The sequence below is a fragment of the Tinamus guttatus genome, unplaced genomic scaffold (assembly GCF_059628265.1).
Source record: "Tinamus guttatus ecotype Peru unplaced genomic scaffold, ASM5962826v1 Tinamus_guttatus_pri_ptg000125l, whole genome shotgun sequence".
Lineage (NCBI taxonomy): Eukaryota > Metazoa > Chordata > Aves > Tinamiformes > Tinamidae > Tinamus > Tinamus guttatus.
In genome coordinates, this window is record NW_028288659.1 from 438,835 (window position 1) to 458,770 (window position 19,936).

General features: G+C 42.3%; 1 protein-coding gene across 1 annotated transcript in view; it reads left to right on the top strand.

Annotated features, from left to right (window-relative positions):
- Positions 1-9,059: 9,059 nt before the first annotated feature.
- The window catches only part of PKP2 (plakophilin 2), a 39,175-nt gene continuing 28,298 nt past the window's right edge, over positions 9,060-19,936 (top strand). The window contains exons 1-3 of the mRNA XM_088521537.1: positions 9,060-9,301; positions 16,611-16,723; positions 18,008-18,702. Of these exons, the coding sequence (XP_088377663.1) occupies positions 9,088-9,301; positions 16,611-16,723; positions 18,008-18,702 (1,022 nt within the window). The 5' untranslated portion in view covers positions 9,060-9,087. The remainder of the gene's footprint in view (positions 9,302-16,610; positions 16,724-18,007; positions 18,703-19,936) is intronic.

Consider the following 19,936-nt stretch of genomic DNA (forward strand, 5'->3'; position numbering starts at 1 on the left):
CCCCATGGATGGAGCACGTATGCAAATGATCTGTGGCAAGGGCCCGTTTTCTAACCAGATAGTCCAGCTCACCTACAATGTGCAGCTGCTCAACGCAGCTGCGGAAACGGCCAAGGCTGCCCTGCTGTCGCTGCCTTTGGAGAAAAGGGCCCCTTCCTTCACATCAGTCCATCAGGGCCCTAATGAACCCTTCACGTCATTTGTTGATTGGTTAGTTCAGGCCCTAGAACAAGCTGCAGATATGACTGATGGCTTCTGAAAGCAAATGTTGCCGATGTTGGCCTTTGAAAACGCCAATACTAGGTGTAAAGGTATAATTCTTACTCTTCCCCGAGATGCCAGCATTGAGACCATGCTAGAGCAGGTTGTGCACCAGGAAAGAAGCAGTCAATCTGCACTCGTGGCTGAGGCTGTCCAGGAGGCTACTTGAGCCCAAGTGGTCACTCTCGAGCGTTCTATTCAGTCTCAAACGCAAGTGCTAGCGGCGGCCCTGTGCCCTCTGTCAGGGCTACAAGGGAAGGGCGCAAGGTCTGAGAATACGGCGTGTTTCCGATGTGGGAAGCCAGGGCATATGAAACAACAGTGCAAGCAGGGACCGGTGTGGTGCGACACGTGTCAAAATGGGTCGCACTCTAGCGAAGCGTGACGGAGATCAGGAAATGACCAGCGGAGCGCGATGGGGAGCCGCGCGGGGAAAATAGTAGCTCCTGCCCCAGCCATGAACCTGGGCTCGGGCCAAGCCCCGCCACACAAGGCAGCCTGGACATCGACCTGGCAACCGCAGTAAATGTGATAGATCAGAATCCTGTGCGAATTCCCACAATGACATGCGGGCCTTTACATGCCTCCAGGCAGAGGATGGGAGCCTTGTTGCTTGGCCAATCTTCCTCGGGACTGAGAGGCATTATAATCCAATGTTACTGATGCAGACTACATGGGAACCGTAGAGATCGTCACCTACACCCTGTTTCCACCCCTAATCATTCCAAAAGGAAGTAGGATCGCGCAGTTAGTGCCACTAGAAAATTTGGCAGCCTGGGTATGCCCACTGACACCCTCGATGCCGGTCAGGAGCGACGCCGGGTTTGGCTCTACAGGACCAGTGGCCTGTCTGATCTTGCGCATGCAGAAAAGGCCAACCTTGCCGGTGACCTTAATACATCAAGGTGAGCGGGTGACAACTGAGGCCCTCCTCAACACGGGCGCAGATGTCACCCTGGTGTCTCAGCGCGTTTGGCCCCGGCATTGGCAGCTGCAGCAAGGCGCTGGAGGAGTTGGAGGAATAGGAGGCGTCAAGACTGCGCAAGTAAGCACCCATCCCGTTACTCTGCTGATTGTCAGCAAGAGCACATCAACAAGAGTAACAGTAATTGGGCTGCCACCCGATGTGAATGCCCTGTTGGTGGGGAATGCATGACCCAATTGGGAGTTATCTTAACCACCCCGGACACGGTTTTTTCACAGTGGCCTCTGTTAGGCAGCTGTTAAGAATCACTTGGAAAACAATTGAGCCCGTTTGGGTCGAACAGTGGCCGCTAAGCGCTGAAGGGTTGCAGAAAGCTCACGAACTGATAAAAGAACAATTGCAAGCCGGACACCTGAAGCCATCAACTAGCCCCTGGTACACACCTGTTTTTGTAATCCCTAAGAAGTCCAAGAAGTTCTGCTTGTTGCATGACTTAAGGAAGGTAAACGAACAAATGGAGCCCATGGGGGCATTGCAGCCAGGGTTACCGATGCCTGTCATGCTGCCACAGTCATGGCCTCTGTGGGTTATCGACTTGAAGGATTGTTTTTACACTATTCCGCTACATCCCGAGGACATGTGTCGGTTCGCCTTCACGCTACCTTCTATTAACCATGCAGAGCCAGCCCAATGCTTCGAGTGGGTTGTGCTACCCCAGGGAATGTGGAATAGTCCCACAATGTGCCAGATATTTGTGGCTGCGGCCCTACAACCCCTGCGCCGCCTGTGGCCTAATATGATCATTTATCATTACATGGACGACATCCTCCTAGCGCACGAATCTGGGTTCACTTTGGAGGATGAAAAGATATTAGCTGACACTCTGAGCCAGTGCGGCCTGGTTATCGCCCCGGAAAAGGTGCAAAGGACTTCGCCCTGGAAATACCTAGGCTGGACGATAACGGAAACCTTAATCTCTCCACAAAAGCTCAGCCTGCATACGGAACTTAGAAACCTTACAGACGTCCAGACCCTGATGGGGGATCTCCAGTGGGTTGTTGGGCATTACCAATGAGGATATAGCACCATTGTGCATGCTGCTGAAGGGCACCGATGCCGCCAAGGCCATTGTCCTCACCCCGGAGCAACTCACATGCATCCGTCGCCTGGGAATCCTGATAGCCACGCGAGCAACGCACCGGCGACGCCTGGACCTTCCCCTTCATCTCCTGATCTCGTCCACCGAATATTCGGTCCTTGCCCTCATCATGCAGTGGCAAAAGAAAAAAGGGGGAGGGGAAGATTACCTTGCAGTCCTTGAGTGGCTGTTTACACTCATCCAGCCGAAAAAGAGTGTAGTCCCGCGCTTGGAAGCCATTGCGAACATGGTGCAGAAAGGAAGAACCCGATTACTAGCGATAGCAGGGTATGAGCCGGAAAGTATACATCTGCCAATGCAGCCCGCGGACCTGGAATGGGAGCAAGATTCTTAACTCACATTGAGTGTTGTCTTGTAATCCGGGTCGATCTCCTTCAGAAATGCTGTTCTACCATGTCCTACAACAACTATCTCATACACCTCAAAGTAATCAGCCACAATATAAAAAATGATATTCATTTTTTTTATGAATAGTTTGCAGTTCCTCTATCCCTGACTTGTAGATGATGATACAACAGTCATTCGGAGTATTGTTTACTCATACCTCAAGACGAAGACAAAGACCTCTCATATGCAGCATCTCACAAAACAGGAAATTGATAAAACTCAGATCAACTGGGTGATTATTGCACATAAAAACAAGTCCAATAAAAATTAGTATTGTGCTCCTGCATCAACTCTTTTAGAGTATTCGTGCCTCTAGCTACATATGCAACATTCTCTCTTACTGCAGTGACCAAAATACCCGAGGAGAGAATGTAAAGAGGATGGGGCCAAAATCTTCTCCATGGTGGTCTGTGGCAGGACAAGGGGTAATGGGTAGAAACTGAAACACAAGAAGTTCCACATCCATGTGAGGAAGAACTTTGCTGTGAGGGTGACAGAGCCCTGGAACAGGCTGCCCAGAGAGGCTGTGGAGTCTCCTTCTCTGGAGATCTTCCAAACCTGCCTGGATGCCACCCTGTGCCACATGCTCTAGGTGTCCCTGCTGGAGCAGGGGGGTTGGACTAGATGATCTCAAGAGGTCCCTTCCAACCTCAAACATTCTGTGATTCTGTGTGATTCTGTGAAAATGCTAATGCACAGAAAAACAGCCACCACCTGAGACAAAGGAATAAATGTTAAATCAGAGCATTGATTACTGAAATTAACTCTGCTTCATTCCTTTCATTCCCAGTTTCACATACAAGTCATGTCATACTGTTGCTCTTTTTAGCATATCTGATAAGATCATTTGAATATGTCTTCCTGCATCTTTCATAGCTGTCTCCCAGTGTCCAGATCATTCAAGAATTGACAGATGCAGATCACTCTCCGTGTTCCAACAGCTGTTTATGTGCACGGCTGAGACTGAAATGAAAATAAAAATGACTGATGACTGATTGATCACTGATTTATATTGTTTCACTTGATTTTTGAGGAAGATCAGGAGCCAAGGAATTAAAAAAAAAAAAGGCACAAGTAACTGGAAATAAAAGAAATTAGGACAGGAGGGCAAGTCTTTGGTACAGGCAGTTGCCTCAGGCAGCAGGTCAAGGCAGCAAACAGTCCAATATCCAGGCCAAGCTGCCTACTGTATCAGTGCTTAAAAGCAGCATTACTAACACTTCCCTGCTGCCCGCTTTTGCCTTCTTTGCTAGCAAGCCCTGAGCCAGTACACTGTGGAAGAATCGAGTGGCCAAGTGAACATTATACACAAGAAAGACATTGATTACTGTTGGATAAGGTAGAAGAACTTCTACCACCTTTCCCCAAAACTCAGTGGCCCGCTCTAGTTCACAGTGTGCAGCTGGTCTTGCTCCAGGGCACAAGGAATCTCCAGAGAGGTAGACAACCCAGGCTTAGCTCTGTCTCTCCTACTGTATTGCTCACTGAAAACATCATCGAAAGAGTTGTGCAATCAGTGTTTCACCTAACCACAGTGCAAACAGGAGACCACAAGAAAGTAAAACAAAAAACTCACTACTAGGGAAACTCCAAAGAGATGATTCTTGGGATTCTCGGATTCAAAAAACTTATCTCAAGCCTCTTTGTTCCTGCTGTCTCATCCATTAGATCACATTCTTTTTATAGGGTCACAAAGAAGGATGTCATGGTATATAATTGGTAGCCATAAACACACACGAACATAGACACAGATGGGTTCTTCTTTACCCTGTGCCACATGCTCTAGGTGTCCCTGCTGGAGCAGGGGGGTTGGACTGGATGATCTCTAGAGGTCCCTTCCAAGCTCAACCGTTCTGTGATAGAGAGGCTGTGATAGAGGCTTTCTCTTGGCAACCTGATCTTCCTGTATCAGAGTACAATCTAACCCTACAACTTGTGCTAGGCCTAGCATTTATAAATAGCTTCTTCTTGTTGAATGTATCTCAGTGTAGACTTCTAGCACTGGCATCCCATTTGTACCTGAGCAAGCTCCAAGTGATTGGGAGAGTATTCAAAATTGCTCAACAGTCTGCAGTAAACAAGAGGTCCAAGTGGAGTTTATTTACTTGGAGGTTGACAGCACATCTCCAGCTTCAGGGCCACACTGCATTTCTGCAACCTTTGGCCCTCTTGAAATGTGAAGCATGGCTCGTGGCCGTATGACAGTTTCAAATATAAAGTCAGGAGGTTCAGCCTGCTCAAGGCCATGGCCTCACTTTCCAAGCGCAGCCAATCATGAAGGGGAAGAATGAGTGAAGGTTTATGATGTTGCTGGATCTGTGTTGCAGGTTGTTGTTATCTTCTGTGTGGGTGTGTTTCTTACTGCAAGTGATCTGCTGTTCCTCTAGCTAAGGTAGAGAGTCCCTGTCATGGCTCTTAATGGATCTTATTATCACTTCTCTGTCAAACAGAGAACTCCTATCACACTTTTAATAATGCAAAAAATAACACTTTCCCGCTAGGTGGCTCTGAAAAAAAAATCTTTATTTTAAATGATCCTACAGGACTCAAATGAGATGATTTTCTGTTTCTCTGATTCCAGAAATGATTCTGAGATTAAAAAGCTGGATAGATTTCTGTAAAAGAGCATAGGAGGACAGCTGTATAGAGCTTTACTTCCATTTCCTGTAACAAATGAATTACAATACAATATCCAATACTTAAAACCTCAGATTTTAAGCAAGCAGTTAATTCATTCCTTGGTACACTACAGATCCACTCATTTTACAGAAAGTGAGAGCCTTGCAAGATATATTCTAAAAAGGAAAAGCGGAAACACAGTTTAGGCTTGGAAGTGCTGTTCTGAAAAGCAGTCGCACGGTGGCAGTGTGACTTCTTGGTCTTCAGTGGGGTTTCACCAACAGTGAAGAATTCACTTTCCCTCTGCTCTGTTACCCAAATAAAACTAGGATAGCTCAGATGTAGGCATAATCCACTTATTCCTGGCTTACTATTTTACACTTGCATATAACTTTTTGAATCATGTTATCCAAACCCTGTATAAATAAAAGCAAAAGAAGAATGACACTTTATTTTCTCTCTTCCCTGAGAAATATATGTGAATAATTTTGTGTACATTTAAGAGGGAGTCCTTGTTAGTGAAACATTTCACATCTAAACTAAACACTGTAGTGTTTACTTATCCTAGTTTTTTTAAGCTCTTCGCAGCACAGAGGAAAATAATCTGTGTCCAGCATATTGCCAAAACCAGCCTGAACAATCTAAGGCATAACATAGAGGGAGGGGAATGGAGGAAAGGAGAGAAGAGTGAAAGAACCAAACATTAAACTCTAATATATTACTTGAGTGGGACTTCTGACGAAGTCAGATTTATTAGGCAAAGCACACCTAGAGAGGACAGCAAACAGTCTATATAATGAGATTTCTGGTGAGCCGCTTGAATCCAACAGATATTGTTTGCAACTCCTCACTTTTTTTTTCAAATAAGTGATATTTGCAATTCTGTGAAAAAGTTTTAGCAATTTTTGCAACTCAGAATTTGTAGATGATCAATTCTATCGATGGAGCAATCAGGAACAGGACATTCATTTTCTTTGTGTAAAAACAAAAAAGTCTTATTTCATTTATTGTTCAAATCTTGAGCAAGCATTGACAGAAATGCTGTGCAGGCGAAATTCTTTCTCCTCTCTCCCCCAGACTTTCCAGTTAGTATTTCTAGTTAAAAGGAAGGAAATCTGCCTCAGAAACCTCATGAAAGAGCTTAAGGCCCAGGGCAAATTGCCATTCCTTTTGCCACAGATCTCACAAACATACACAAACACACATACACATACTCACAAGGTAATAACAATTCAATTTCTTCCAACACACTCGGTGCTAATGTGCAAAGAATTTGTAAACCTGTAGGTGTGTTAGTGGCATATGAGGACATCTTTAACAAAAGTATTTTCTAAATCCTGAATCCCTTTCAGATGTACTTTGTGCGTGAAACCAAATTGGTTGCAGCTATAAAGACTAATCAGAATTCATGTCTGTGCTGGAGTTCAGGAATGGAGGAGAGGGCAGGGGAGAGGAGGAGGGGAGGAAATGTTTCACATTTTTTAAACTATTTCCTAATCTCCTCAGAACTCCTCACTCATACATGCCTGTCTGTTCCTGACGTCCAGGGAGAATGCAGTATCTATTGTTTATTGGAAGTGCTTTTGTGACTTATCTGTGTTTCAGTGAAAGGTCCTAGCATAGTTTCTAACATAGCTGACATTCCTGCCTAGCCATGATGTGTCTTCCCCATTGTTTTCCCTGCCTTATCCTGCCCATCCTATGCTGCCACTTCTCCGCTGCATTTTTCTGCCTGCTCATCGCGGTTGCACCACATACCTCCGTCTCCCTCCTCTGCACAAATCCCCGATCCTTTTTCCTACTGGAAGCGTAGAGCTTATCACCAACCTTTTTGTTCCCATGAGTGACCTTCCCTCCATGTTCGTTAGGAAGAAGTGCGTCACTCCATTTCTCTTAATCACTGGGGCTATTTTCACATATCGTACTCGGCCATTAACGTGAGCTCTCCTGTGACACACCACGTTACAGCAAAAGGGGGTGACATTAGCCAGATCGAGGCACAGGAAAGGCCAGAGCTCCCTCCCTCTCCTAAAGACAAAACACAAGACAGACAAGGAGTAAATCCGGGCAGAGCCAGGAGGATTCTGCTGCCTTGATGTGTGTCAGAATTCCCTGGAGCCCTGAGTTTTCAGGAAATAAAGTGCTCTAGTTTCTTACTTTACGATATAACTTGAGTCAAGGATGGTCCCCGTTCCAGTTTTTCCCCGGGTTTCTTGGAACTACTCTATCATATTTAAAGAAATGTTAAAATTAAGCTATACTAGCTCATTTTGAGACTCACTATTTTCTGAAAAAAGCCACAAATTACATTAAAAGCAATATGCATTTTTCACCAGGTCTTAAGATATATCAACTTTTCAATTAAAATACCTGTGTTTAGTTTGTCAGGGATTTTTTGGAACTGTGCAACCCTAGATTGTCTTTTTTTTCTAAATGTGAAAGTCTACACTTTCCCTGCATGCTTCATTTTACTCCTCCTTGGTGTTTGTTTAAATAACAAGTCCAAGTTCAGCTCTGAGGTAACACGAGAACCGAAGCCTTCATCCTGCCCCCATTTACCAAGCTTTATTTCAGTGCTGGAGAGGTCGTTTACGACAGAAAACCCACACACAAACAGCTGCAGGAGCAGATCCCAGTGGGCTTTTCCAGCCTTTAACTGTGCAGTTGCACCACCACCTCCTTAAAACGCACTTGAGAGAAGGTGGCTGCATTTCGTCCCTCGGTGCAAACCCTCAACACAGCGTGAAAACCTCAGAAGGGCACGAGGGCCTCCCAGAGCAGCAGCCCTGAGGCCACCTGGAGGAGTTGTGCCTTCGCCACCAGGCACCACTGCGCTTGAAGCACAGTCTCACACTTTGGGCTTCTAGGATGAAAGTTTGCATACACGCGTGTGAAGAGCACCTCTGTGAAAAACAGATAAATGTTAAAACATTGCATGCGATGCAAGAGATTGATAACACAAGTTTGATTCGGGCAAACAAATGAGAAGAGCTATGAGTGCGTATGTATATATGTATATATGTGTGTGTGTGGTGCAAGTATACAGAGAGAGAGATTTCTGAGGGGGGTTAATATATGCATACGTATGTGTATATACATATATAGTGTAAATATATATATATGCATTTTTATGGGGTATACGTATGTGTATCATGATGGTTGGAAACTCCAACTGTAAACCCATCACCACCACGTCCCTGATGCATCCCTAATATCCAATCTGAACAACCCCTGGTGCAAATCGAGGCCATTTCCTCTTGCCCTATTCTCAGCAGTTATTCTGGAGAAAAGACCGACCTCTGCCTCACTGCAACCTCCTTGCAGGTAGTGGTAGGGAGTGACAAGGTCTCCCCTGAACGTGCGTTATGTGTGTGTATAGGTTTCTGGGGGATGTACATATACATACATACATATACCTGTACATATACATACATGTGCGTGTGCGCATACACAGAGAGTATCTTCTGCCGGGGCTGTCCCTGCTCCCTGAAGCCTCCGTGAGGGGCCGAGGGCCGGGGCCCGGGCGGCGCCGCGCGCGCTGGGGCAGGGACCGCCCCGCTCCCCGCTGCCGGGGGCGGCAGGGCCTTGGCGGGAGGCGGCGGGGGAGGAGCGCGGAGCGGCGCGGGCCGCGCCTGGCACCTGCGCGGCGGGCGGGGCGGCGCCGGGGGCCGCCCGCGCCTCGGCGGCCGAGCGCGGAGCGGGCGCAGGCGGCGGCGCAACAGGTAGCTCGGCGCCCATGGCGTCCCGCGGCGCCGCCGGCGAGCAGGGCTACATCCGCACCGTGCTGGGCCAGCAGATCCTGGGCGAGCTGGACAGCTCCAGCCTGGCGCTGCCCTCCGACGCCCGCCTCAAGCTCACGGGCGGCCGAGCCGGCGAGGAGAAGACGCTGCGGCTCCACCGGCAGCTCCAGCAGACGCTGGCCAGGAAGAGCAGGGGCTCCCTGGTGAACGGTGAGTGCGCGCCCCGGGACGGGACGGGACGGGACGGCGGCTCCCTCCTCACCCCGGCCGGTTTGAACCGACCGCGCCCCGCGGCGCCCAACGGCTCCCAACGGCTCCCAACGGCTCCGGGGCCGCCGCGCGCCGCAGCCGTTGGGTCGCGCCTCCCCCTAACACCCCCTCTTGACACCCGTTTCATACACATCCTTTCCCTTCTCAACGCCTGTCCTAAAACTCTGAGCTCTGTTGTGCTTTCCCCCCCCTCCCCGCCTTCTTTTTCCTTTTGTAAGTGAACTAGTTGTTTCTCCCTCCTGGCCGCTCCAGGCTGTCTGAAAGAAGAGTTGAGGCTCAATTCTCCCAATCCTGTAACCGTTCTAATGTGCTTCTTTTAAAAAGGTTAGTTTTACCCACTGGTGCTTGTTTGCTAAATAAAATGGAAAGAAATGTTGGAAATGTTTTTCCTTATTTTTACCAGGAGGTAGAGGAAAATTAACTAAAAGGAACTCTGGGAAAGTAATCCTGGGGATTTTCCTTATTCTTACCAAGAGGTAGAAGAAAATGAAGTAAAAGGAGCTCTGGCAAAGTAACCCTGGGACAGGCGTAAACAGGAAACCGAATGATAACGTTGCCGAACTCTTTATTTGCCCTGTCCATTGATGTGCGCAAAACAAATCAAAGTCAACAGCTTTAAGCTCTTGCAGGCAGCAGGCCCAGTCCTTATAGGGTTTATAGGTTCACTGTGCAGCGATACCTGTCCTGCAACAGGGTGCAGGCCCTGGTGGGGTGACTTCATCAGCTGCTGAGGGTCTCAGACAAGCTCTGGTTGTTCATCTCAAGCACAGGATTAATGGGGAAGAGATAGATGGTTTTTAAAATAAGTCCAGTCTGAAAAATATATATATCCTTAAAACTTTACTCCTGTTTTTAAATAGGATGATACAAATGATTTAGAGGTTATTACAGAGTGTTGCTCAGTTGTCATTATGGAAACGGTCACTTTTCTTTAAAAAAAATGAATATAAAGGGTTTTTTCACATTTACAGATATGCTTCACTCATCTGTCTTGTCAGGCAGAAGAATGTTTCCTTGTACTTTAGCTGGCTTCCATCTGACAAACACCTCATGACTAAAAATGAATACAATGCAGACATGGACATACTCAGAAAAATTAGGAACATGAATCACGTAAGCAAGTATGCACAGCTCAGCAGTGTGCAGGCACATATGCAAGTCCTCAGGCCAGAAGCTCTTACTTGAACAAGTTTCTTAAAGATTTTTAGAGTAACTTCATTTTTTTTCCTGATAGGGGCTCTCTGGAAAAAATGTTTTTTTTGAGCAACAGTTAAGGAATGAGATGGTGTCATGAAGCTGAGTTGGTGTCTCTAAACCCTGCATCAAAATCTAGAAAGAGAAGTTCCAGTCCTCCTATCCCCCTTTAACTTCTCTGGGACACATTAACGAAACTGATGGATTAGGGGTAGTTGTCTTAGTTAACTTTGTTTTTCTAAAGGTCAAGCATTTGGGCACTTTGCATTTCTGAGACACCAGTACTTATGTGCTTCAGAAACAAGAGTTGCAAATCATGTCTGTAACATGCAGTGTTCATGTACAAAAGGGCTTGTTATTTTTCTTGTGCCCAATTCATTGTGCATTTTTAGTTTTACTGCAAAACTCAGAAAAAAAATGGAACTAGAATGTATTCCATATGCAAACAAATGTTTTTATTTATGTACACACAATACTTATTTATATACATGCGATATATAGATATGTCTGTGTATCCATCTGTATCTCAATGTGTCAAATGCCTGTAATATGTTCAAAATGTTGGCTTTCCTGAAAAAATGTATGTATATCTTTTTGTAAATCCAAAGGTATCTTTTGATAGAAAACTTGCTCATCTGACTACTTTTTGAAAAAAAAGTATTTTTATGTAAGCTTTTTTTTTTAAAAAAAAAAAAAGCACTATTTTACAAGCAAAAAATACCACTTCACCAAGTTATAATGCTTTTCCAGATACTTTCACCAAGAGCTTTAACCCCATATTGTTGGAAGTCAGAGGGGAAACTATATAAAGATTTAAAAGGAGCAGGTTCCTGCGATACAGCTGTCCTATCAGTAGAAGTATTTCAGACCCTGTTCAGCAAGGTACTTAGCACATACCTAACTAGAGCACTCACATACATGCCTAAAATTAGACAAGCACATAACCACTGGTTAAAAAAAATAAGTGGTAATAAAGGTCTTAGGCAGCCTACTTTGTGTGTACCCATCCACAGATGGCAACGGGAGTTTTGAAGCACAAAGTGTACACTATGAGGCAGCGTAATTTCTCCTTAAAGTTTCAATTTAAACGTGGATGCTTAGCTTTACCCATTACCTTATAATGGAAAAGCACCTTTTTGCCTTCCTCAGTTGTATTGTTTGCTATTTTGTGCCATTTTTCTCCCTTTTTTGTTCTTTGAAGGTGTATTCCTTCTTCTATAATGGAAATTTATATCATCTACAGATTTATGCTTTGAGGTTTCCTCCAGCTGCAAAATGATTAAAATTGTGTGCTGCCTCAAATTGTTTAAAAACATTGTCAAACCTTTTCAAAGCACTAGTTTGCCAAGAGTGGCAACTTCTCCAATTTATCAGTTGCTATATCTTTATAAGTTAAAGATCATGCCACCTGGAAGCAAATGTGAACCACTAAAGCCCACATATGAAATTTCTGAATGTTATTTAAAAATAGCATTGGAATTGTATATAGTTCAGAAAAATGGCATTCAGAATCACACATTAGTGACCAGTGTTTTTCATCTTATGTATATATCATTTATTATTTCATGTATAATGTAAGAGTTGATAAAACCATACAATTTTCTGGTTGCATTTGCCCCTGATCTTGTTCTCTCTGAGTTTTGGTTGGCTTTAAATTATTTTGTGATAGTCATGTTTCTCTAGTGCAATGCCTGGACCAAAGTCTGCCTTCCTCTACAATCTTCTCAGTTTTGCTGCAGAAAAAGAGGGCAGAATTTAGTAATGTATGTTGCAAAACCTGAAGCCTGCTAAACTGCTGCCTGTGTGAAGATACTTACTCTAACACAGGCTTGTGTTTATGAAAAACAACAAAATTTATGAGATTTCCAAATCAACAGTATTAGGCAATTACCAGCAGAGCTTTATTTCTTCCTTACATTTCTTCACTTTTACAATTTGTAGTGGTGTTTTTCATAAGCATTTTTAGAGGTTTTGACCAGGCTTATTACTTCATAGTGGTTTTCTCGTTGTATTTTTGTAGAAAAAAAGAAGTAGGAAAGTAAGTATTTCTGGTGACTTCTTGTTGGTGTCATTAGATTCCTCACCTCCACTTCCTGAGCCAGAAGACGTCTTTTTCTTTAATTGCAAGCACTTGAATAAATGGGCACTGACAAGTGCAGAGTACTAAATGTTAGAAAAAAAAGTCCTTTGAGTTGCGCTGGCAGAGCAGTGAAAGGGCAGTATCAGAAGTATCAGCTTGTTCACCTCCAGATTGAGTGTTTCAGTGATTCAGACTCAGTTAAAATGCCACCATCCAAGTCCATGAGTGGTGGTGTATGAAAGAGAATTAAAAGATGACAAATGAGGAACACAGAACACAGTGAGTTCCTGGTGAGGATATTATTACCTCTCTGAGCATGAGTGGACAATAGATATTCAACATATGGGCACTTGGCATGCGTGAAAATGCCACACTCTTTCTATTTACAGGGTACGATTCTGTTGATCCCTGCAATGTGAGGTTTAAAGCCAAATGATGGAGTTTTTCTGGTGGTAAAATCACTGGAAAAGACTCATAACTGAGATATAGCAGTGTACAGAATTTAAAATGAATTTGATACACCTAACTCCATAATAGAGACTAATTGTCTTCTTCTTAAATCATGTAACTTAGGCACACATATTGTCTTCATGATTTTTGAAGGCCCATCACACAGGGGATTGATGTGATTGCCATGGTGGCTAATACGGTCAGTAATCGCTCTGGAGGAGCTTTCAAGGCTGCTAGAGGTACTTGACATATCACAGACAAAGTAACAAAGGAGGTTTAAGAAGAGTCACTGTGAAAATAGATAGGATCTTCTCCTCAGTCATCTCCTCAGTCTCCTTCCTTATAGTGTAAATATTTTCTCGGCATTTTATCATAATTGTTGTGAGATCTTTGTATGACTTTTATTTGGCTGAAGATTGAAGAGGTTTTAGTTTTCTTCCACCACTTTGCCATGTCCAAAAAGTCAGTGTTCCTGAGCCTATCCGGTTACATACTGGCAGGAAAGAGAGGAGACTGAGATGAAAGGTTCAGTTCAGTTGCCGGCACTTGGGTGTTGGCTGCTATCTGAGATGCCCGCAGTTTCCACAAAACCTGCATGGCTTGACAGACGTGACACAGAGCCTATAGGAAACCTGTCCTTTTCTCGACTGTCAGCTGGAAATCAAGTGGGCTGTCTCTATGGCATGTCATGTAAGTTTGGACCCTCTGGGTGATAACCTGAATCAAGTTTATAGTTTTTAAAGAGAGAGTTTTTGTAAACTCTCTTTTTTTCGTAAACTCTTAGACCACTCACAGTAGTCTAAGAAAATATTATTTGTAACAGTAAAATATTATTTGTAACAGTAAAAGAACCCAAGAAAATCCTTTAAGGCTTGCTTTCTTTTAAATCAATACACTGAGTCCATGCAAGGGCTGCCTAATGATTTTTGAATGTATGTAACACTGAACGGTGTTTTATACTGTAGTGAAAAAAAAAGTTGGAGGTAGCCTCACTGACAGAAACACGTCTTGATTGGATAACCTGTTATGCAGCTAGTAACTAATGAAGACAAAATATTCTTGTTATCACTTCTTTGTCTAGTACGCTAGGTTTTGGCACAAGTAAACAGCTCATCTTACAAACTACATTATATGTAGCAAATAAGCCTTAGGTAAAATGTTCATAATATATTTTCCTGATATGGTAAGCACAAGCAGTAGATATGCAAAGCAAGGTTCCACAAGCTAATGTTTAATGTGTTGACCTCTGAGAGAGAAAAATGTTTTGTTTTACTGTCAGTTCACAGAGAGACTGCAAGTTAAAAAAGAAAACTACTTAAAGCTACTGTTTAGTAAAGATACCAGAGTGTTGTGATTTCTGATTGACCTTATTTTACTTTTCCAAACAGGGCAAATGGTAGATATATAGTTTATGCTAAACTAGTTTATGGGCAGCTTTATAATTCTTGTTATTTTATTATTTGCTTAATAAAGACAGAGTTCAGAGTTTTCTGAAACTTGGAGAAATACCTTGCTCAACGGATCTTTCTGTTCTAAGTAGATAAGTGGTAGAAGAATTATTTCTCACTAATTAAACTGGACAAAATACTAACTATAATGGAAACAAATACATTGTTAATATGTGTGTGTGTTTGTATATCTTTAAAGACTGCCTACATGAGAGTATTTTCATGAATAGCGATAAATAAAGTGAATCTTTAAAAAGCAGGCATAGGCAATAGATTAAGATGGAGTCTTGTTGGCCGCTTGATACTTACATTGATATGAGAATTATATTACACAGTTTATATAAACGTGCAGGTTTTTGTTTTCCGTGTACATTGGCAGAGCTAGGCAGGAAATTTTTGCAGTGTGAAACAAGTCGCTCTCCTATTACTGCTTTGTCATCTACTTGGGTAGCCCTTAGGCTTTGCTGAAACACAAACTTTTAATGTCATGTGGGAATTCTTACAATCCAAATCATTAATTTGACCAAGCTGTATCATTCCAGTCTCATGACGCAAAGTTGAAATGAATGTGTCTTAACAAATCACCTAAAGCATGTTTGAATCTGTGTTGCAAGGCCAAAGCCAAAGAGCAAGAAAATATGATTAAATAAGCAAAATTGTATTGTACAATTGTACAAAATTGTATTGTACAAAATGATTGAACTGGACTTCAAATTGTTAAACGCTGATGCACAGATGTGGTCTCATCCAGGTGGACACATGCTAGTGAAAATTATTCTCTTGTTTATCTTCATTCTTGTCAGGACTTTTACCAAATACAGTAACTAAAGATCAAATATACAAGACTACTTAAGTCCCTGAGGAAACCCACCTAATAAATCCAGGAGTGTAACTGACTAAGCAGAAAGCCTCAGCTATTCAACATATTTACACAAGGGACTTTCAAAAATCCTATTAGGCATTTGTCTGCATGGTTTTGGCACCATTTTGAATATGACTCCTAATAGTTTTGGAAGTGGAAACTCCATCAATTTTGTCCACGTTAATGATTTGGTTCTCTGTTTCTGTAATAGTTCAGGCAATGTCTGCTACTTGGAAAATTCATGGCCAGTTAGTCTGACTTCTTTGTTACCTAAACTTCTGCATCACTCACTGGTTCTATTTCTGACAGATTTGGAGTATGTCTTCCCTTCAGCTTTTGATTTCTATTTCACATCTTTAGCCACCTTGGTGTTTTTTATATTCCTGTAGGCAGATTCTCATAAAAAAAATCTCATAAAAATCACTTCAGCAGTATCTGTTACAAAGCCTTAAAAATTATTTTGTATTTATGTAAGTGCTTTCCGTAAAGATGCATGCTACGCATGTTTTTTAATTAAAAGAAAAGGGAAGTTTTAACAAAAAGCTAGTCACAATATGCTGTTTTATTTCAAAGCTGGATCATACCAGAGGTACTGTGGGCATTCTTTACTGTTTGTGGGATTAGTGAACCTTTCAGATAGATTCAAAATGCCATTAAGCTCCCCCCAAGTATTTCAGCTTCATATGTCATTTGTATCCATAAATTGTAGAGTCTGGTCACAAATTGTTTGTATTCTTTGGGTGGAATACTGAGAAAATTAATGAAGTACTGCTTGCTCCAATATTTCATTAAGCTAAAGTCTAAGGAAAAGGAAATAGCAGCAGCAGAGTAGGCAGCTATGAATAAAACAGTTCATATTCAGTGTCTACTATCTATTTGCAATGGCATGTTGTAAAAAATGCATCCCTAGGGTTTATAGTAGCATAGGTCTAAACCCATTTTTTAATTATCTGTATAAATCATAAGGCTTTTAAGAGTTAAAAAGACACATCTTATATAATATAAAAGGCCTAATGTCTCCAGAAAGCTTTGCTTAGCCATATTCTGAACATGAAAGTCTGAATACAAATATCCTTTATTCCTTCGTCTCTCTGCTTTTCAGCTAGTATATATTATTAACATTGTGGACCTGGTCATTTCCCTAGTATTATAAACCATTAGTTATAGTGATACAATGTTTCATTAAAATCTTACTAAACTTGGTCTTTATTACAGGCAGTTTACACCGTGCTTCCAGTGTTCCAGAACATGTTTATAACATGGGGATTACTGAAAATGATTTTGTACCAAGAACTCCATATGGTTTTTCATATTATCAATCAAACCAGGTGAGGGAAAAAAAGGCAATGAATAAAAATAAATATAATATCATGTGTATAGTTTATTCAGGTTGTTAAATTGTGTTCCAAAGATTGCTTGCTTGCTTGCTTGTTTGCTGTTTAAAGGTTTTAACTACAGGGATACCTGTCAACATTTTTCAGATCTTTATCCATCCCAACAGGCTGCAGGTCAACCTGTTCAACTACATATGTAGCTCAAAGTGGCCACAGGCTGGGCTGTCACTTACCCAGCCGAAGGCTTGCTTGAGGGAGCTCAGAGATCCTGTGAGGTGAAGAATGACAGCATGTTGGTTGTAGCTGGAAATATGATGAAAGAGTTTAGGGAACTAAGCATCCAAAGCTATAGAAATACAAATTCCGTTCACTTCCCCATGACTGTTAGAGGGTTCCTTATTGTTTTAAATAATCCTGTTGTAACCTGTTTAAGCATTACATGAATTTTAGTGCTAGAGTCTTTGTAATATAATAGTGTTTCTAAACTGTTTCAGGTTGCAACTCCACTTCTTATGGTGACCACACTTTTCTTGGGTTCATGACCTAGCTACTAAGACAGATAATTGATTTTCTGTTGATTTTCTACAACATGACTCTAGTTGTAGCTGGTATGAACCCAGTTGCAGCAGCAGTCACATCACTTGAAAATCGACACATAGCTCAATGGCAGTGCTGCTGCATGATGAACATAAGTAAGCTGAAGGCAAATCAATCTGGAAATGGGAATATTTATGTGGAGTCCATCAGTACAATAGCTGTATATGGAAGGTCCTGTTCTCTCTCAGCTCAACGTCAAGAATGTTTCTGTGCTTATTCTCATTAAAGGAAATAGCCCAGCTGCTGACCAGTTAATTAAGCATCATCTCTGACTCTGTATGGCTAGAAGTAGAACCACTTACTTCACTACATTTTCTATAGCCTATACTCCTTTTTTGAGCACATCATCACCATCAGTAGCCTTCCATAGTTAAAGTAAGGGTTTTCAGTCTAGCACACAGATTTGATTTTATCCAAGTGTAATTGATTTATGCATGTGTATCATGTTAACTGTAGAAGATCCTTGCACTCTGTCTGCTAATGTTTATGTTTAGGCAAATACATGACATGTAGCAGAATCCCTTTCCATGTACAATTCTGGTGATGTTCACATTTGATTTTCCTATTCTGTTAGTGGGCCACACAGTTTTTGTCTTTACTTTTTGGTTTGGTTTCTTTGCTGTTAGTCTTAAATGCTGTGATCTTGCCATGACTCCTGTTCTTTTATGCATCCTTGAACAGGTGGCTTCACCAACTGCTTATACAAATGGCTGGGGGACTAGAACAACTTACAGGTCAATGGAAGAGAGATCTCAAAGGCAACCTCTGAAGAGATTAGAGATTTCTCCCCAACGAGGCCCTGAGAGATTGGTATATGTGTCCAACGATTTTCACTATGACAGAGGAATTCCAGCCGAATTTTCTATGAGACATGGAGACAGCAGAAGATCCAACATGACTGTCCAACCAAGATATGCTCGATCTGAGATTATTGGTTATACTTTTCAGGATTCGGTGAACAGGGGACGCTCTCTGAAAAGGCAGTCCCACATGGGAACCATTAATGGCACAGTCTTTGATGGTGTCCATTCGAGCCCCACTGTACCTCTGTACCGGCAAGGAGGCAACAGCCGCAGTATGACCAATCTTTTGGAGAAAGAGAACAACCAGTCCCCAGCCAATGCAACAGGACAAGTCAGATCACCAGTTACGTCCTATTTTGGGTCTCAGAACAGGCAATCTTTGAGGTCCAGCTGGCACCAAACTACTTTCAGAAGCACACAGAACAGGAGGGAAGCTTCTCACCCAGCTTCAGTAACCAGTGTTACTGCAGAAACAGATGGGAAGCGATTGCCATTGACAGCTGCCTTGGCAGCAGCCAGCAGAAATGGTCTCCTGCCGAGTGAGCAAGTCACCATCAGTGGATCTCAGCTAGGGTAAGCATAATGAAGAATCTGTTCTGGTTCAAACTTAACTGGGGACTTCAGTGTTGAAATGGGTCCATTTGTTTAAAAACAAAAGGAAGACTGCCAGCTACTGGTTGACTAGCCAGCACAGTGCATAAAATGTTAGTGCAGAGGACACAAAAAGTAGATTTGCTTTTAAAAATTCACTTCCAATGCAACAGAGGAAAGAGCGGAAAAATAAACGTATGCGTAAGTACTGCAGGGTCCACAGCTCTTGTTCAACCCTAGGACTCTGTTGCCAAAACTTAATCAAATTTATAATGGAACATGTAATAGATCCTGAGCAATATATAACTTAAATCATTACAACCTAAACACTAATGTATTGGCAGAATTTGTCCTCATAAGAAACCAGATGTTTTCAACACTGATTCTCACTAGAATCTGTCAGAAATCTGCCAGTGAAACAGTGTTTGGCAGATTTGGCAGTTTTAGAGTTTCTCGTTAAAAGTCCTTCATCATTTCAAGGGAACTTTTAGGTTTTGATAGACTACAGTTAAAATGCACCATTCCTATATTGAGCACAGATTGCTCTAAATTTCAGGACCCTAACGCTTCTCACCGCCATGAGAATCTACAAACCCTGAGGATAATCTTAAGCTGAGACTGTCTTAGCTCTATGGCAGGAATTTCCAGAGCTCCCCACAGGCTCCAGGAAAATTATTTAAAATGTTAGAAGTGTTCAGATTAAAAAAAAAAAAAAATTCTCCTGAATTTTCTTTTCACAGAACATTTCAGAATTTCTATCACTTGATCCATTTTCAAAAAAAGCAAATTTATCCTTTGATGGTGAATCCTCTAAGAAGTGAATGCTTTTTTCATTTAAGAAAAATCTGAATGTTTTGAGAGCTCTAAATTCTAAGTTTCAAGGGGCAGAGCAAACCATTGTGTAAACAGAAGATCATTGCTTACACTGCTTACTGCAGTTTATGTTGTTATTTCATAATCCAAAGAGGATCGCAGGGTTTGTTATGTACATCACTTGGGGTGTTATTACTAACAATATTATTAAGAAATATCCTTTTTTTTCCATGGTTGCATATGTTCACTTTTCCAAAGGCAGCCTTTCTTCTCTAAGTGTGCTACTATATTGGGTTAGACATCAGGTGATACTGCTGTGTACAAATGCGACATTGCCTATCTTAAACTAGATATTGTTCGTTACGATTAATTTTACAGTCACGCCAAATATATAATCTTGTGC